The 19,900-nt window shown below is 42.2% G+C and overlaps 1 protein-coding gene across 6 annotated transcripts in view; it reads left to right on the forward strand.

Annotated features, from left to right (window-relative positions):
* LOC132912407 (homeobox protein homothorax) overlaps window positions 1–14,386 on the forward strand; it is a 502,412-nt gene extending 488,026 nt beyond the window's left edge. For 5 of the 6 annotated variants that reach the window (XM_060969789.1, XM_060969794.1, XM_060969792.1 and 2 more), the window contains 2 exons: window positions 6,272–6,440; window positions 7,348–14,386. In XM_060969789.1, the coding sequence (XP_060825772.1) occupies window positions 6,272–6,438 (167 nt within the window). In that variant the 3' untranslated portion in view covers window positions 6,439–6,440; window positions 7,348–14,386. The remainder of the gene's footprint in view (window positions 1–6,271; window positions 6,441–7,347) is intronic. The other variant, XM_060969791.1, reaches the window with a different exon arrangement.
* Window positions 14,387–19,900: the final 5,514 nt, after the last annotated feature.

A 19,900-nucleotide genomic window follows, 5' to 3' on the forward strand; every position in this document is an offset into this window, starting at 1 on the left:
ATTATCTTCGCCGGTATAATAGATACGCTTTAGTGGCTGCACGAAGGTGTCTTTCCGTGTTTTGCGGTTTGCTCCGGCACGCTGATCAGAGGTAATCGCGGACGAAACTTTGCGCGAGAGGAAATCTATCGCGCTGCGCTTGTGATGCGGCTGTTTGATCTAACTTTTACGAGTTGGTTGTGTTACGTGGCCGAGCAGTAGATTGTAGTTGTTGTGCGGTTTCACATTTTTCTAAATAACTACAGACGTGGAATTCCTATGAAAATTTGCCTTTTAGATACTTTGTGTATTTGAAATATTATTGTGTAGGTGTAGTTTTACAAAATTACGCTGAGAAAAATATCAGACGTTTGATGAAACTTTCACGAGTTTCTTGTCGTGTATATCCTCTAGGTAGGGCTAAAAAAATAAATTGTGCATTTTAAATATCAAATGTATTCTGTCTATTTTCAGAAATTTTCGATAAGAAGGATAGCGATAGCGTTGCACCTACAGTGCAATTATGTGACAAGACATTTACTATTTTGTCATTTATGTGTATATCACGAGTAGACTGGATGTTTGTGCAAAATTTATACATTTTTATGATTATAAAATTCATGAATACAAGACGAATAGACCCTCGGTAGAGATATATTTTACCGTTTAAATATCGTAATAGCTACTACATTATAGACATTTTGTATAATTTTGCACATTATATATTCACCGCATTCTTCGCATACATTCTTTACGATCTTGCACCTTTATATATTCCATAAACACATAAACATCCGCAACGTAATGATAAGATTTTGAATTTTACCATCGCTAATTTTACTTCCAGCCTAATTTATGTCCATTAATTACAGCTTGTTTCTTATAGCTTTTGACGATATTTATGTCCATTCGTAGATAACGATAGAGTAAACGTGTTTCGAGATAGTCTATCCTAATTTTTTTTTTTTGATTTCATCGAATTTCATCGACTCTCGATACATACGGCTGGGGAACCGTCTCATAAATTTCGCCAGTCGTTTCTGCATCCGCAGTGGCTCACATAATTTATCATCGATTATAACGATGCACAGTTTAACGCGTCCTTATTAATCAATTCGCTGGCTATTTATTACGCGGCCGGCCAATTTGTAATCGTCGCTAATTCAGTCATTATTCAATTCTATAAATCGCCGGACGTCAAGGAAACGGAGTATTGACACTTCCCTCGCGCGATCTTCGCTTTGAATAATCTGCCTCTCTTTAATTTCATAGATCTGTAATAAAATATAGTACCAAATATACATAATTTCATTCAGTCGATTATTGTTATATTAACGAAGTGATTATGTACTCGGATGTGTATGTTAAAGTGAGCAATCTGATAGAATTAAAAATGATACTGATTGAAGGTCGTGTGAATATCTCAACAAGTGATCCGGACAATATACAATATATAGAAAGAGTGTCGCGTGGAAATCTGGCTGCGCGTAGAATTTCTATCTAAAATACAATAAATCGGAAATGTAGAATAGAATATTCCCTCTTGGAATCATTTTCCTATAGAACTGCGGTGCGATTGAAAATTAGAGCAGTTTCGTGCGAATCATTAAAAAATAAAATATGTTTGGTAAAAAAATCTTGCATGAATATCATGACATAGACAATGACATTACATGTTACCAGTAGAATCGATGTACGTCTTTATTTATTTATTGAAGTATTCTTCTTATTATTTGGATATATATTCACAATTATCACTAAAATCAGAACAAACATAATTCTAACGCCATTCGAAGATTCAAATTCTTGGCCTGAATCGTCTTGACTCTTTAAACGACACACCAAAGTTACTCCCAGGCGCATCCTCGACATACTTTCTCGCAAGTTGCCGCGTCTGCAATTAACCTCCTCCTCCAGGAGCGTCTCTAAAATAAATGACCGGCCACCACGGTATTGCACTCGTAGTTTCGGTGTTAAACCCCTTCGAGGAGGGTCCGAAGCGTGCCTAGGCGAGAAACTTCGCGGATTTACGCGCGTTAGTAACACGCTTCGAGCTAAGTACGAGCTTTATTACGTTGCGTCGAGTTTTTCCTTGTTACCAGTGTGATCCTCTCGTGTCATTGGTTCATCGGTCCTCGAAGGCTTGCACGTCTCAAGCTTGAGGGAAGGTAACGCGGTATACACATTCGTGATGAAGGGTCCTCGGTTAACGAACTCCCTCTACGACTGTGAAGTGCTATCTCCACGAGACTCAAAGGCGTTGTAAGAAGTGCCATTAAGGCGGCGATCATATCCTCCGATAGTTCGTCTTCGTGTATTAAAGCACGATGAAAGGTACGAAAGCGTTCGAGATACTCTGGAACCTGACGACCTGGAGATACCATCGATCCTTTTGTTCTTGATTCGATGATGGTAGATAGCGTGGTTTTGTAGGCTTCGTCATTTGAGCTACGATACACCAAAATAGTGAGTTATACAGGGTGTCCGAAAATGTAAATTATTTAGGATAGAGCTGGACGCTGTGGAATATCGTAATTGTATTTCATGGTTTCAGTATACGATAGTGTTAGTTCGTTTCTTTGTATCATTTTGCATCTGATTGTTTTTGTATGTAACTTATATTGAAATTCCTCTGACTTTACCATTATACGATCACTGTATTCCTTTCCAACTTTTATAATGTATCAGTGGGACTTTGAATCAGTAACATTGTTATTTACACTATCGAGAGAGTTTCCTTGATTTCGTACAAATATTTCAATATCACGGTTAGTCTATGAAAGTGGTTCCTATCGTAATCGTTTATGGCTTTTACGCTATTACAATGACTCTATTTCGAAGTAACGGATCCCTATTTCAATATCATTCTGAATCATCGCAAGTTTAAAATCACGTTCTCATATGAAGTCCTTATCGACTACCATTACAAGACTGCAACTTTCAACAAAAACTTGGATCATAATCATCCACCCGAGACAAGTCATACGAGCATACCGATCGTTTTACAGCCTCTTACGCCTCATCCTGCTCGAACAACGACGAGAAAAACGAGAATTACAAGCTGAGATTGCAGCATCCGACAGGAGACGAGCGAACAAACGTTCGATTCGTTTCCCCGTGTGCGATCCCGCGGCGAAAAGGATCGGTAAGAGCCGTTTTCCACCAATCACGGGTGCATGGAACGATTATCACGAGCCCGATGAAACAAGAGGGCCCGAGAACGATTCCTTTGAGCGTCTTTGCGTTGCCCACGAAGGCTGTCATGGAATGTAATCTCGCGTTATAGCCGCCACGATATTCCACTAACGAGGGACGCACGCTTGTAGTGTGATTAAACCGCGCTATAACGCAGCGGGGCGTCCCAGGACGTCCAGGACCGACCACAGTATGGGAAATTAAGGAATTGGCCGCGCGGGAGGCGTTCGAAGAAATCGCGTACTCGAGGAATACGCCACTGTGCCCGTCAGCTTCTTGTCTTTTTCTCCGTGTGCAAATTGCATCGTTAAGCGCACTCGCAGAGTCCCTTCTCTCGATTATTCCTCGCGAAATCAGTCGCGAATCGAAAGTTACGTTCGTGTCGAGCCAAGACGAAGAAGAGGTGGAAAGGGTGTGCGTTTACTGGGAATGTGGTTGGTTAGTGTTACTGTGAAGTTGCTTGAATATGTTCTATAGGATCTATCGGACACCATGATTTTGTTATTTGTGCTGGAATCTTTTGAGGAAGGATATAAATTGGTACAGAATACTGTACCTAATTTCTATTCAATCTAGGGAATTAAATTAAAATTAATTGAGTAATGAAAGATGATTTTGAAAAAGGATGGCAAGAGCTTATATATGACATTTATTTGTGCAATATATTAGGTATTATTCCTACTTTTTATCTTCTCAAATATATATGCACGAAAGAAGATCATGTATGACGCTTTACTGATTCGTTATAGAAGAGGGTTTCCTACATTTCAAAAAAATTTCAAATTAAATGAAGGTGTGTCAGTAAGTGCTCAGTGGGTGATCCTACAAGTCATCTATCTCAAGCAAATTAAACTGCATTCTACTAGTTACTTAAAATTCTGACCATCTGTCTAAACCTTTCCACTACTTTGATTTAGTATAACTAACATATTTTCATAATATTTCTTGAAATGCATACATTATCAAGAAGTGAACAAATTTATTTCAATATAGTAAATGACAAACTTATTTTAATGTAATAAATTGCTTCTTCAACATCTTCGTCGCACTTAGCAGCAACAAGGAAATGGTATGCTGGTTCATCCCTTTGGGTTCTTTATTTCAATAAAGAAACGGAGAGGGAATTGAGGTTACGATGAAATTATTTGCGTGCCATCGTCGGTGCTCCCTCGTCAATCTGCAATTCTTTGAGTTCCTCCGTGGGGTAGAGCGAAAGAATCTGGCAAAGTATGGAATTCGCGGCAGAAAAACACGCGTCCGGCAAAACGGAAAAGTCGTGGGATGGATAGAGAGTGGCGAGGCAAAGAAACACTCGCGATAATTGTGATTTACGGTACGGCCTCGAAGCAAATCGCGAGGAGTCTGTTTGCAGCGCGTCACGTCCTAGAATTGTCTGTTCCTTGAATAGTACAGAGATAAATATCGCACTTAATTGATTAATTATCAGTTGCGAAATTTATATGAAAATTATTTTCGTTATTGTAAGAGAATTTTCGATAAAAATCTTGCGATTGCGTTTAAGGATATTAGCCTCTTTTCTTACAATTTTTTCAGTATCTACTTAAGCGTACATTTGTTATTAACTACTGTACCGTATAAAACGCAAAAATGCTGAAAAATTAGACATAATTATTATCTAGAGAGTCTTATTGAAAAATTGAAGCTACAGATTGAGTAAACGTTACGCTTTATTCTTCGAAAGGGAATAACTATCCATGCCACTATAATTAAGCGAATCTGACCTAAAGAAAAATCAAAGTATCTCAAAGAACGCTCCGTACACGCAATAAACATGGCGCGTTGCAAAATCTGTTAATTTTATCGTTCTAAATACCGAACTTTCAAATTACAATACCCGTCAGCGAAGATGAAATAATTCCCCTTGAGATAAATCACGAGTTATTCGAAATTACTTTCGCATACAGCTATCCATCCAGATTATCGCAATCTCCAGCACCCAACACACCTCCTCTATATATATATACCATCGCTATTTATCAACACGTGGAACAATTACTCGCATTCGCTGTAGTATTTTGCCAAGAAACCAAGACTTAACGCAACAGCCTAACCCGCACAAAGGATCTCGCAAAACGAGCTCGTATTCGACAGGCAATAAACGACCATACACGAGCAATATCGTTCCCTGGGAGATAGCCCGACCAGATTTGGCATAAGAAAGGCTTAGAAGAGTGTTCGACAATGGCCGGCCTCCGGTACGAGATTTCGAGATGACGCCGCCACCGCTCTCTTTCTTTCCATCGTCCCATTTGCTCTTCGTCTCACCGCGTATTGGTGCCCGAGGGTAGGACGCAATCAGTGGCCTTGATTTATCGCGGCAATATACATTAAGATACCGACATTAAAACTAGGGGAGCCTCCCGTGGATTCCTGCTCCATTACCGCTTACGAAAAGAGAGAGGTGCTGTCGTCGCGTCGACCGTTTCGATATACGAAGACAAAGATTGAATCCCCCGATGTCGAGTCCTGAGTGAATTGCTGGCGTCGCGTGCGTTTCCGGTCCGTACCTCTTTCCCGGTATTAGGGTTGCGTGGGGGATGGATCTTGTTTTAGATAGATGAATATATTAATATTCTCAAGGAGAATCCACCACTTTAGATATGCCCTATCTTTCGAACAGGGATGATGAATTTTCTCAGGTGACATGAACGCGTCGATGTAGTCGATGTCACGAATATTCATTACCGCTTCAGTTCTTAAACAAATTATCGTAATTCTTTAAATAAAAATGGGGAATTAATTAAATTTGAGTGAATCTTGCCGTGGACCTTCTGTATACTGATTCTAGTATCTTTGATTCTGCCCTTCAATATCTAATATATCGCATCAACTGCTATTCCCCTATTATCCCCAAAACTAAAAAAAAAAAAAAAAAGAAACAGAAGCGTAAGCACGTGACATTGACTGAGAACAATACACAGCTCGTTGGATCGTATTTTTAAATTCACGAAAACGTCATTGGATTTACCGCAGGGAAGAAAACGGCAAGCGAATGACGGTTTCAAGGGATCCAACAAGCTTTTCCAATATCCCCTCGCCAATTACAGGACAGTGATCTAACCGTAGTAACGTGTAGTGTTTCCGCCATTGTCCGCAGGTCCGAGCGGGGCGTACAGTCCGGACGCGACGATGGGTTACATGATGGACGGACAGGCGGCGAGCATGATGCACCGGCCGCCCGGTGATCCCACCTTCCACAATCAGTACCATTACCCGCCAGAGTACTATGGACATCACTTATAAAGGTACGTGGGAAAGTAGTTCGGCCGGTTCCGCGTTGTACGTGCGACATCGAACACGACACCGGCGGCCATCGTTGATTTGATAATCGAGTCGGTGACGAGCTCGATGACGATGGAAAGATTGATAGTCGGAAACGAAGATCGAACGGATGGTTAAATTGGTAAACGTTAATGAAAACCCGGATAAAGGGTTGAATTTGATGAAATACATGAAACATCGTTCTTATCATTGGGAAATTGTAAGTATTTCTTGATATTACTGGTGGAAATGATATTACGAGGTCGTGAATGGATGTCTTAACTCGTGAAAGGATTTTCAATTTCTTGGACTTTGCTTGTCTTTTTATATTATGTGACTGCTTTTGTTATTGCATTCGGTATCATTTTTTGATTTCGTGACTCTGAAAGTTCCTGATTGCAGAAATTAAAGTATTAAGTGGCTATATAGAAACAGACTGATTGTAAAGAAAATCTTGAAAACTTGGAACGGGAAAAGTCTTTCATTGAAACTGTACTACTTCCAATATTTCACCAAGATTGAATGCTATTAAAGTTCACGATATATCCCGTTCAATAATAATTCCAATAAAAATTGTGCCATTTTTCAAGTGCTTGTGAGAACATTTATTGACAAAAAGTAATTTACGATTACATTAAAAATATGCGTTCTTATTTTTAAAAGATATAAACATAGTACAGTTGAAATCATAGATTCTCGTACTATTTCAAATTATCGTTCAGTCAGTCTTGAAAACTTCCGGACATAACAATCAAGTCAATAGTCAAACAATCCCTGAATCTTCGAAAATTATACATATACAAAGCGGAGAAGAACGCTTTTTTCCATCGTCTTCGGGGCAAGTGGAAAACGAACGGTTTTATTAATAGAGTATAATTTGTCACATTGCAGCAGTAGTCGCAAATGAAGGTAGGCGATGGAATGACGGTTCTTGCGGAACGGGAAACGTAGCAGCGTGACGGAAGCGCAGCGTGCTCCGGTTGGCGTTTAGAGCAAGGTGCACGGGGGCAACGAGGAGCGATTCGTCGCCTCCGGGGCGTGATCGACGCGGAAGCGGAGAGATATTTCTCGGCAGCGTCGCACGTCGAGGCTCGTGGTGCCCGGCTGTTCGAGCCAGCGGACGGTGGTAGCGGAAAAACAGCCGTCGGTCCAGTTGTGGCTCGGAAATCGAGTATCGAGGCGGGGCAAAAGAAACTCGTGAAGAACAGGAGAAAGAAAGAAAGAGAGTCAAAGGACGGCGGATTCGTTCGCCAAAGCAGAGAAAGGCTCCGTTCACGGAGAAGGGCCGACACGGGGCGTGAGGAACGCGTGGAACCGGAAGCAAGATGGCTGGAGAGAAAGAGAAAAGAAAACAAATGGCGAGAGACGCGCGGCTTGAAGGGACGAGAGTACGAGGAGCCGCGTAATACGATGGAAATTCATGTGATTGTTCTGTGTACAAATGTCGCGGTGTAATATTGTAGTGATCGAAGAATTTAAATGTTAAATTTTAATACGGTCGCGATCGAGCTATTATTAATTAACGATTATATAGAGAGGACATTGGGGGCTACGAATGAGGTAACCTCGAACAGAGTGATATAGGCAATTTCTAGCGGGCATGTGTACATTAAGAATGAGTGGTAAGAAAAGCGGGATAAATAAAAAGGTAGAAAAATACAAGTAACGAAAGTGGTAGAGGGGGTTGCAGAATTAAGGCAAACTCGGTGCTCGCGAATTCAGATCCGATTTAATTAATAGATAGATATCCACGTGCGGAGAGAGGCGACGATACGGAAAATTCGGGAGTTCTGAAGGCACGATACAGGGAGAAATTACGGAGAATGGAATTCAATATGATCGAACGGTATATATATATGTATATATATATACACACAAACGCGCGCGCGCAGATGCGCTTCCATGTGTATAGATATATATGGGTGTATAAATAAATATATATAGGGAAAAGAATTTTAGATACGTGGTGGGTGGCGTTTCGGAAGCCTACTAGAAAATGAAAAGAGAGGAAGGTAAGTGCGGGGAAAATTGAGAAATAGTCTGTTCGAATGTTTAACAAACGCATGTACGCGCGATCAAAACGTAAATGCGAATCCGATAATGAAGGGTGCGAGGGTAAAGAATGTAGGCAACGTGAGGAACTGAATGGAACAAATTTAAGAATAGAGGAACATAATCGAACGAAACAAAAGGACGCAGCAGAACAAAAGAGAAACTTTTAGGACAGAAGAATGAAATCGACGCGTGTGCCGGACTCGAGCGTCGATCACATTCACTTGCATATATATATAGGTGACATTGAAATTTGTACAGTTATTAATTATAAATGAATTTACTAATTAAAGGAAGGAGTTATCATATAATATAAATATATACATAACAGACACACACACTGAAGTAACATGTGCGCCCCCTGCCTCCCCCGATTGTAATATATATATACAAGCAAGCGTTTTAATTGGACTTTGGGACGATAATTATTCTCGTGTGTGTTGTGCCGTGTTCGATGTGCGTACTGGACCGAGGAGACGCGTCGAAAAAATAAAAAAAGAAAAGAAGCGGGAAACAAGAATAATAGGTAAAAAAAGCAAAGAAACGGGTGGCAAAAGCGGATAAAGTACACCGAAACAGACATGAGGATGGTGCACGAAAATATGTGAACGCGAGAAAGGAGAATAGTATACGCAAGCGACAGTTGGTGAGGGATTATATATATTTATATATATGGAAAATGGTATATATATAAATATAAATAAATATATTTATGTATATCCATATACACATATATACACAAAAATATAGATACCTGCGAGAGGATCAGACAGTTCTTCATCATTCTACTCGATGACACAGTCAGATCTCTCCTCCCCGACCTGTCCGACTCCACACATATAGAAAACGATACACACGAGTAAACACACACATACACATATAACATATACAGCGATACAGAGGAAAACACGTAGACACAGGCGCGCATAAACTGAGCGTTATTACCCAAGCCCCGTCTCCCCGCACCGTAAGGATAATTACGAAAGAAAAGGAACTCGCGAGAATCTAAAAACAGGCGAACTACATACGATCTACAAGTTTAATTAATATAATATATTGTGTATATATATAAATAGTTAATTGAACCGCGGCGAGCGTGGGAAGGGAGAAGGGCAAAGGAAAACTCAAGATTGGCAAGGCTTCACGAGAGATGTTCGCGACCGCGCAGAATTCTCTCGCTCTCGTCTTTCCGCTCCTTTCTTTTCCTGTTGTTTTCTTCTCCTCTAGCCGCGCCACGGGGAGGTGAAAGGGCTCGGTAATAAACGGAGAATCTGTGGACCAGTGAGATCCTCGGCGAACAGTGGAGGTTGAATCGGGAAACACGTGCGACAACGAGGAGTATCGTATTGGAACACATTGGTTGGTTTCTTTCGTTCTCGTCTTTTCTTGGTTTGTAATCCTTCCTTTCTCCAATTAGTCACTTTTTGGACACACACACACACATACACACGCACACACACACACATACATATATATATGTATATATATTTATATATACATATATATATAATATATAATATATATATATAAATGAAATAAATATCAAGAGCTTAAAGAAGATACTATTTATTTCATTCAGTACTATTAAAGATAGTAATCGAGACGAATGCCATGCCCTTTTTTATTCATCTGTGTCTCGAAACAGAACGAATTGGCCCTGTAAGACGTAATCCTTCTAGTTTGGTTTCAAAGAGGAAAAAACCTGCCCATCGATTTAATTTCTGTATCAGTGGGAAAGTTTCTAGGAAGACTTCCTACAATATAGCAGTGAAATTCTCGAGTAATCGAACGACACCGCATTGTGCCTCGGGCAAAGAGAAACATTGAAAATCAATGAAATTTCGAGTATTGCCAACGATTCAAAATTGGCTGCATCTTCGTCGAAATTTTTTCCATTTCCAGGAATAAGTTTGGAAACGAGATAAAATTTTTCTACGAAACTGTTAATCGGTATTCAAAATCTATCGAAATGCCATTAGATTCTCGAAATAAATGCAGCTCGTGACTGTAATCGCTGTGTATATTGGATGGAACGAGCCTTGGAACTGTCTCGAAACAGATCGTCGAATAAAATCGCAACTATAAGATGGGCCACTTCGATCTCGACACTTTTCTCGACACATTTCTCGTCCTTCCCGTACCGTTTTCATTTTAGAAATTACTTACCCCGTCGTTCATACAATTTTTTTAACAAACTAATTGACGCAGTTACGATGCTGAAAATTTCTTTAGTGAACAATTTTTATTTCGTTACGAATAATTTTCCAAACATTGATTCAACGTTTAATTCTATCCGATAGACAAGAAACGCAGAAAAGAATCGAAGAAAGAGAGAAAGAAAGAAGCGACACGCGCAAAGAGTATACACAAGCGAAGCGAATTTTTGTGATGTAAGGATAAAGGAGAGAGAACATGAATTAGAGAGAAAGAGTTAAAAATTTAATTAAATTAAACGTCGATTATAAATCAACGCGTGGAAGGATGAATAGCGTGAAGTTCGAAATAGCTTGTCCTAGGTACCTGTCGATAATCGAGTGAATTACTCGATTAGCGACAGATAACAGAAGAAACGGAATGCAGGTAAAGAGAAGGGATACTGTGAGAGAGGCTTAAGAGAAAGAAAATGCGAACGAACGAAAGAAACGCAGAACATACGAGACAAATTTTATCGATATTTTCAATACGCCCGCATACACGCAATTCTTGTATAAAAATTTTAATGTAAACACACTGCTCTTACCGCGAGTCGTGACGTTCACGAGAAAATCGATGCTGTCGTTTTTCGTTACTCCTGTTTGATCTCAAAATACGATCTTTCAAATTGTATTCGCGAGAAAAATCAATCTTTTACGGGACGATAACGCGAAACGACGCTCGATTTTTTTCTAGCCACGGTCGAGCGGCGTATTAGTATACTGAAAGAAAAAAAAAAAATGATAACCTACGTATACCGAAAGACTCAGGTGCGAGAGAAGTCAGTTATAGGTCCTGGTTAATTGGTGAAATTCCCGACACTCGTCGAGATCCATCGCGACCGATTTTCCGATCGGTGAGCGCGAGCACGCGTGCGTAGCTCCTCTTCACGAATGCGACAATCGATCGTGCGATCCTTCATCCGCGAATTTTTTTCCAAATTTCGACAATTCGAATCTGTCACTTGAAACGAAAAATACGAAAACTAAAAAAGAAATGTATAAAAAATTGAAAAGAGAAAGGCAGAAGCATGAAAACGCGTTAGCACCACGTTTTCCCGGTTGAAATTTCTCGACGACCTGGTTACCTGGATACATCGTATACGAGAAAACGCGAAAATAGTAGAATCTCGCGCGTTCGAAATCGTCCCGCGGCTACGATGTGTTTTTTAACATTTTGATGTGAATTCTTCCAATGTTTTTAGTAAGAGCTTTTTACGACTCGGGACTGAGACTTTATACCATTTTACTGAATAAGCAGCGTTGTTCCCGTATACGTGGAATATTTACGTTGATATCCGAATTGGATCTTGTCGATGCTAGAGGGGACGATTTCGCGACGTCCGGTGAACAATCGTATAATACATAATCGATTATCAAATACGAGACAATCATGGAGACGAACGCGGATGATAGTCGACGAAATGATGCGTGATCGAGCACTATCGAAGTGAACCGGTGTTACGAATTCTATTTGTTGAACGATATATTGTTTAATTTTGTTAATGACCGCACCGTCGATCGTATTCGATTCCGCGCCGATTCGTCGTCGCGCATACGAGAAATTTCAATGGGAATCTTTAGCTAGAGCCTTATCAAAATCGTTTTACCAAAAAAAATAAAACAAAATTTCCAAACAGATGAAATTATAAATCGAGAATATAAATTAGTAACATTGGGCCGCCGTTTCCGTCTGTGATGAATTTCTCGAGTAGATTGATACACGGTAAATGTCCCGATTTACCAGCGACTAGGGACTACGACAACGACGATTAAATTATTTTTTCATGAAGAAGATCGATGTCCGATGAAAACCCCGATGGAACATACGCCGGTGGAACTCGTCCATGCGCTCGTCGGCGCATTTCCGTAGCAGCCTGCGAAAGTGCAACGTCCATGGTGGACTCGCGTACGAACACGACTCCGTCTTTTTACCCCGCTCGCTGACACACCACCCCCGAGGTCGGAGAACGCGATCAATATTTTCGTGGAAATGCCTGGCGACGCGTTACGCGGCGAAGAAAAGAGTAAAGGGGGGTAGAGGGAAAGAGGAATAAACAAAAATATGGAAAATAAAAGTAGGATCGCATGAACGATTAACGAAAAGAGCCTATACAAGGGGTGCGAGATGTATAGGCGTGTAAAAAGGGAAATGAAAGAACGAAAGAAAAGAAAACATAATGTTGTAGCGCTTATGAAAGGAATGTGAAGACGGCGGCGAACGGACGACGTTTATTGGCTGTTCGTTTTCTAAATAAGTTCACCCGATTGAATGAATCATCGCCTTAAAAATGTATACGAAGTAACAGTAAGGTATCTAAGTAATAATCATGTTAGAAGGTAAAGAAACTTAAAACAAAGATTTTATGAGCGACGACAAGAGCGGCTATAGGGCAACGAGAGAACGCGAGTGAGAATGAGAGAGAAAGAGTCTGAGAGAAATCGAGTGGTAGCGAGATAACGGTGCGATCGAAGAAGAAATAAATGTGTATGAAAGGAACACGTGAATGAACGAGCGAATGGAATGAAGCGACTAGGAAGAAGTGATGGACAAGGAAGAGATGGCGCGAAAATGTAAAAAAGGGAGAAGGAAGAGTAATGTATAATTATCGTGTAATTACGAAAGAACGACGATATTAGCAACCGCGTCGCTGGCGTTGGCGACGATGATCATAATGACGACAGCGATAACGAGTGTTGGGCGGGGTTTGTCGGCCACCTGAAGATCGTCACTAATCGTCATTATGATCATCAAGCGATAAAATGATTACGAAATAATGCTGATGATGATGCTATTCACAACAATGATGATACTGATGATGATATATGATGATGATTATGATTATGCTGATGGTGACGATGATGTGTATAGTAAGCTAAAAATTTATTATATCGGTATGGAATCAGATTTTTTCAACTGTTTGCGTATTGACGACCTATTGACACTCTTAAGTAAAAAAGATTTAAAAATGCAAAAATAAGAGGAACGGTAAATAAATTGAACAAAAAAAGAAAAAAAAATGGAAAAAAAGAAAACTTAATCGAATCGAACTGTGTTCTGTATTTGTGAAATCGGGAAAAAACACCGTTTCTTCGATCGTTGTTTCAGCACGATTGTGATAGCGCGACGACGCGGAAATTACGATACGCGTGTGGTCGTGCGGGAGGTGGTTCCTCCTTCGACCCCTCGAGAATCCCCGGGGCGAGGATGTTCGTTGATCCCTCGCGTCGATCTACGTATATTCTCACCTCTCTCTCGAGCAATTCAAAGCGAAAGAGAGAGAGAGAGAGAGACGCGTGTGAAACGGAACTAAAGGAAACGCGTAGAAACAGAACAAAACACAGTGAAACGGAAACTGATACCTGTCGATGTAAAATATTAGTATTAACATATACGTGGGATTACGTGCACACACGCGTCCATCCGTTAACAAGAAAATGTGTCTGGACACGCGCGTACACGCGTCCCCGGCTTGCGTAGAGACGCGTGACGGCGTCTCTGGCATAGAGGGAACAGAGTCGATCAATCGCGTGAATTGGCCCGGATCGATTGTGTTCAAAACACTCACGGATCGCAACGTGATGACGATGAAAGGAAGGACGATGTCAAAGGTGGTCTATGTTAGAGAGTGTCCATTGTATAGTGTTTTTTTGAAACGTGAGCATTAAATGCTACATCTTGTGTACGCCCTCTTGTGTCCAGTCTTTTATTTCACAGTGCTCGCGAGTAAATACGTTGACGTGGGTGTGATGCTCGTACGCCTCGTTTTTGAATGTGTTTCTCTTTCTTTGTTTTTCCTTTTCCTTATTTTTATTGGTTCTTTCGTAAGACTCTTTCTGAAAAATGTTCGAGGGAATAGTACTGCGCGGAAGAAATCGTCCTTCAATTTTATTGGAGCATCACGCGCGCATCGCATTTTATCACGAGTGACAAGCCGTTGCTCCAGTTCCTTTTATCCCGTCTACTAGAAGTCTACGGAACTTGGCCGATTTTCTTATATTCAAATCAAGTTCATTTCATTTTGCTGCAATTTTATACATTAAAAATAGTTCACATATCCAGTAAAATAAAGTAAACATTCACCTCGTATCAATAAAAAATTCTCATACAATCTTTAAAAATAGCCAAGATTCCACTTTATATAAACTGTAAACTATAGAAACCAAGTCAACTCTATCAACTCTATAGCAATTCAACCTCGACAGCCTTTGAAAATTCACCTTCCTTTCTCTCGAAGCAGGTAAGTTATGATAAGCTATATATTTCAACTGTAGACACCCTTATCAACCCTCGAAAACCATGATAATATTCTCGATCACCTCAATCGTCGGACTATAGTCAGCACCGTTTCACACAATCGACATATGAACCAAACTAAACGAAATTCCAACGTGCCTCGAATGACGTTCGAACGATGTTGGATGCACGACGAGTTGTCGGATTCTGGCAAGGTGGACGCAACGGAGAATCGTTAGCGAGCTGTCGATGGCTCCGCTTTGTTATCCGCAAAGGTCACCCCCTCGGTCAGACTGAAAAACGAAAGGGTGCCGTCGATGTATAAAACACGCGTTTGCGATCCGCATCGTCGCATCCCCTGGACCGTGTTTCCTGTTCCTACCTTCTCTCTAACCCCATCCACACTCTCTCCCCATCCTCTCCTAGTTCGCCTGTGCTCGTTCTGAAATATGATAGGGGCCGCGTATCCACCGTAGGTGCCAATTACCGCTGATGGTTATTCCATGGAAATGGACCTTGTTACGCGAGTGTCGAGAATCAAGGGGAAGGCACCAATTATTTTCGCTGCCGTCGATGCTTTCTGGCGGGCGTCAGAGCCGGGAAAGCGCCGACTCGGCGCTCTGTCGTCGACGTTTTCCACCTTCTAACGAGACAAATCGTGATCCCAGGCATCCCCTTTCTTCTTGCCATCGCGACAGTTCGTTTCGCTGCGTCGATTATTTTTCTTTTTTCGTTTTATTTGGCGCGCGAGGCTGGCACGGTCACCGAGATGGATCGAAGTAGCGTGTGAGTAGCTTTGCGGGGATAGGTTCTGGTATTATGGTCGATGTTTTGACGGATAGAATGAAATACTCCTAAAATAAGGTAGAGGAAAATAGGAATACCTTAAATTTAAATTAAATTAAATAATGCCAAATATAAATAAGATATCGAAGACATTGGATGTTAATTAAAATTTCCGATTTAATAAGATTTTGGTGACTTTGGAAAGCGATGATAACGGATGGGAGTTGATTATCGCGGAAAGTTGGTTGAACGAGCGGGTTCTCTCGTCAGACACGGGTGAACGCGTCAGGAAGTCGGCAATACATTAGACGAGACGCTCCGCGAGCAAACAATCTCGTAATGGCAGCACGGCACGGCTGACTGGTGGCGCGGTAATGAGATATTAGACTCGAGGCTGGCCTGCCAGAAGGGAGTGGCCACTTCGGGGTAGTAATGCGCGATAGGCAGCCGTTTATGCCGTACGAACTCGAGGGTCATTATTAGGGAGCGCTGCTAAGGGGCTGGTATCGTTTTCTCTCCTGGGACGCGATTAGGATGTTGTTTTCTTCGATGTCTTCACGTACCGAATTGCCAACCGAACCACAGAACTCAGAAACGTCCTGCTCCTTCAAAAAGAATATTTTGACGAGACTATATATCATCTGCTAAATTGGTAACTATAGCTTCAAAGCAGCTTTGCATTATTATAAGATTAATCTAATAAGCCAATATTGCATAAACTCAATATTATTTGCAATTTTTTTCAATCAATTTACCTTATTGAATTCTGTTTATTAATATCATCGATGTAAAAGGGAATTGGTAGAAGTTTCTAGATATTTTTTTAAGTCACTATTTCTTTTTCTAATTAGATCTTATAATTTTATGATGTTTACAAGAAGTATCCCTTTTTTGATCATGGAAACTTTTTGTATATTTAATTAGTAAAATATTTACTATTCTAATATCTGTTTCGTATCTTGATGGCACATTATGTAAGTGACTTTATTTACTATTTTCAGGAATGTTCATGCAACTTCTTGGTGTTATTTCAGTGTATAGTTTTTAATGTCTTAAAAATGGAAAAGAAACGAAAGCTGTTGTACAAGTGCTGTTTTACCCATTAATTTGATAAAAAAGAAATATCTCAGACTAGCAAACACGTTCCATTAAGATCGTTAACAGCTGCTCGGCGCGAAACTGGAATCGCGAAAACTTGGTTGCGCGACACGGAGACGATCGGATCTGAGAGGCAGCGTCAATTACGCGTTTATCTCTTAAACGCTTTCCCGGTGTTATTTTTCAGTGTCCGCCTTTCCATTCAGAACCGAAAGTACCGTGCGAAATAATGGGCGACTTTATCGTCCTTCAATAAACATCAATTTTTCCATTCTTTCCGTTCAACGAGCCACGCGGGGAGACATTATACGCATTAACATTTCACGTCTGGCTCGACGCGATGCGAAATAAATCCGAATATTTCAATCGAAAGAATTTATCGCCGCCGATGAAAGAGACGTAGTAATTTTGTCAAAATCACCAGCACTCCTGACTCGCTAGAAATGGCCAACACAATTTCTCCAGCGAAAATCTCCACGATCAACCAGCTCGAATATATACGTGACAGGAATTTCCCCAAGCACGTTCGTCCCACCCTGTCCCGAAAAATAACGAGGTAAACAAACTCGATGTGGCCTCGTGCAGGCCGACCAGTCAGCCAGCCATTCCAAGATTAAATTCATCCCCTAATTCATTACTCAGCGGTGTGCCCGTTTGCTCGCGCGGTCGCATCAACATTTTCCACGGATATGCCGCGCGGCGTATCAATTACAAAAGATTAACAGTTAACTAACGGCAGCGGTATCGGGACCAACGATCGTCGCTCGAGTACAGAGAACGATCGTTCTGCAACCGTTTCACGACCTCGTTTTACGCGGATGGCACACGCATCGCACGACCAGGGTAGATCAGAGAATCGCGAATTAGTAGACGACACGGCGGTCGTAGCCGACGGTCGTCGTTGTCACTGTCCCCACTTTCCGTCCTCTGGCTTCTTTCTCTGTCTGCCAGCGTCCACCACCCCTGCCCCACCCCCGCGCGGACAAATGGGTGTCCCTGCATATGTAAAAGCGGCGCTGTGTTCGGCTCACCCTCGGTCAGCCATTTGTCAATGTCAAGGCGCGAGCGCCGTATCCATGGAAACACCCCCGGCCAGCCGACAGCGGCGTAAGCGAGCGAGCGAGCACGAGCGAGTGAACGAGCCGAGCGGAGCCGTGGGCGACCCTCGGTTTTGCGCGACTACCACCCCGCCGGCAGAACGTAACCCCCGGGCTTCCACCACCACTATCACCATTCTCCACCGCCGGGCTATACCACCCTTTCGTTCCTCCGATACCCTCCACGCGACCACCACCCCCGTAGAACAGACTCGTCGCGCCGCCAACCTACACGCATGCTCGACGGAAAGCCGCGACGGTTCGCCGTTTCGCCACCCTCGCCACTGGTGGCGCCTGAGGACGCGTATCGTTTCACTGTGTCGGGGGTGTATTGTAAAGGTCTTAGTTCGATGGTAAAGTCGGGGCATGGTGTTGCTTTTTAAAAGAGTAACCAGCATTTTTGAAGAATTTAAATGTTTTATAATTCGATACATTTTTTAATGGTGTCGAACAGGCGGTGTTTAATATTCGATGGGACGTAGCACCTATTTCTTTCTGTTTTTATTCTCATTCTATCCTTTTTTATTCTCACGTCGATCCTATTTTTTTATTCGCCGTTTCACTTTCGCGTCCTCTTTTAAGAATGCCCCTGGTTAGAAGAATACATCGAAACGCGTGGGGCGATTCTTTATAGAGGTTGTACAAAAGCAGCGGACAAAGCGAACGCGGCAAAGCGAAGTGGATGTTGGCGCGGGGGTCGGTGATAGTGGAGAACGGTCGTCGAGCGGTCGGCGTAGGTGGTGCGGGTGGCTGCATAGCAAGACAGCTCGCTTAAATATGCAGGATGGGCGGCGGCGCGCAGCATTGTAGCGTGCTTGTAGCACGGAGCAACGGGGTGAACTCGCTACTGAGGGAAACGATGGGGATGAACGAGCCGGAGAGAAGGCGAGAGAGAAGGACGAGCAGAGGTGAACGCGAGGGAGAACGAGAGGATGATTCGAAGGAGAAGCGAGACGCGCTCGCGGAAAGAGCGAAAGGGAGAGAGTGAGATGGACGATGGGAGGGGGTTTGAAGGACGAAAAGGGTGAGTGGAGGAGAAGGAAGGTGGGTCGTAGGCGCTTGCGCAGCCCGTAATGATTGACTGGCTCGCTGGCAGCCAACAGACAGACGTTCACCCACCAGACCAACCGACTCACCCCCGCCGCGGCTCGCTTTCCACCCTCCCCCGTGCCCTCGTCCTCTCGAAACACCCTCTGCAGGCGCTAGCACGGTCGTGGCGTCGTCCCTGGAGCAGGCTCGCTCAAAAAGCTCGCGATACAATGCATGACTGCCACCCCCCGACGCCTCTACCCCCCTGTTTAGCCAGGCCAACCCCTCTTCCCTCTTCTCCCTTCAAGCCGCTTCCTCTTTTCTTCTCTCTGGACCGTGCACTCCGGCTAGCCATCCTCTCTTATCGCTACCCTTTCAACCCTTTTTCCAGCAAACCTGTGTCCCCGATGTTGTGTTGCGAGCACTCGTGTGCGGGCTCCGTACAAAAGCCAGCCACCCAGCAGATAGCTCGGCCATTGAATCTTTAAAGGTCGACTTACCGGGCCAGTGTATCGAGGCGCGTACCTGTCCAGATGGGATTCAGGGTCGGATAGAATTCTTTCTTGAAATTTCTCGAGAGCTGGACTGAAGCGAAGAGGTTTTCGTCTGTGGATTATTGGAATTTTTGGGCCAAGCGTTAACATAGGGTTGATATTCATTTATTTTTTCTTTTTCGGGTTAGAAATGGATGGCATGGATGAAGCAGTACTTACATTCACAGTAAATTTACTTGAAGAAACGTAAAAAACCTTTAAGACTTTTCTTATCTGCTTACTAAAGAATATTCTAAAATAATAGTTTATTAGAGATTGAAAATTTGAAGAATATTAGTTAAATCGCAAAAGAAGAAATATCGTTTCATTGCTAAATAGTTGAGTAATTAATAATTTCCTATTGCGTCACTTTTCGAATAAACCAACTTTCACTTTTGTTTTCCTAAGGCTCGTTTAAAA

This window comes from Bombus pascuorum, chromosome 12, assembly GCF_905332965.1.
Source record: "Bombus pascuorum chromosome 12, iyBomPasc1.1, whole genome shotgun sequence".
Taxonomy (NCBI): domain Eukaryota; kingdom Metazoa; phylum Arthropoda; class Insecta; order Hymenoptera; family Apidae; genus Bombus; species Bombus pascuorum.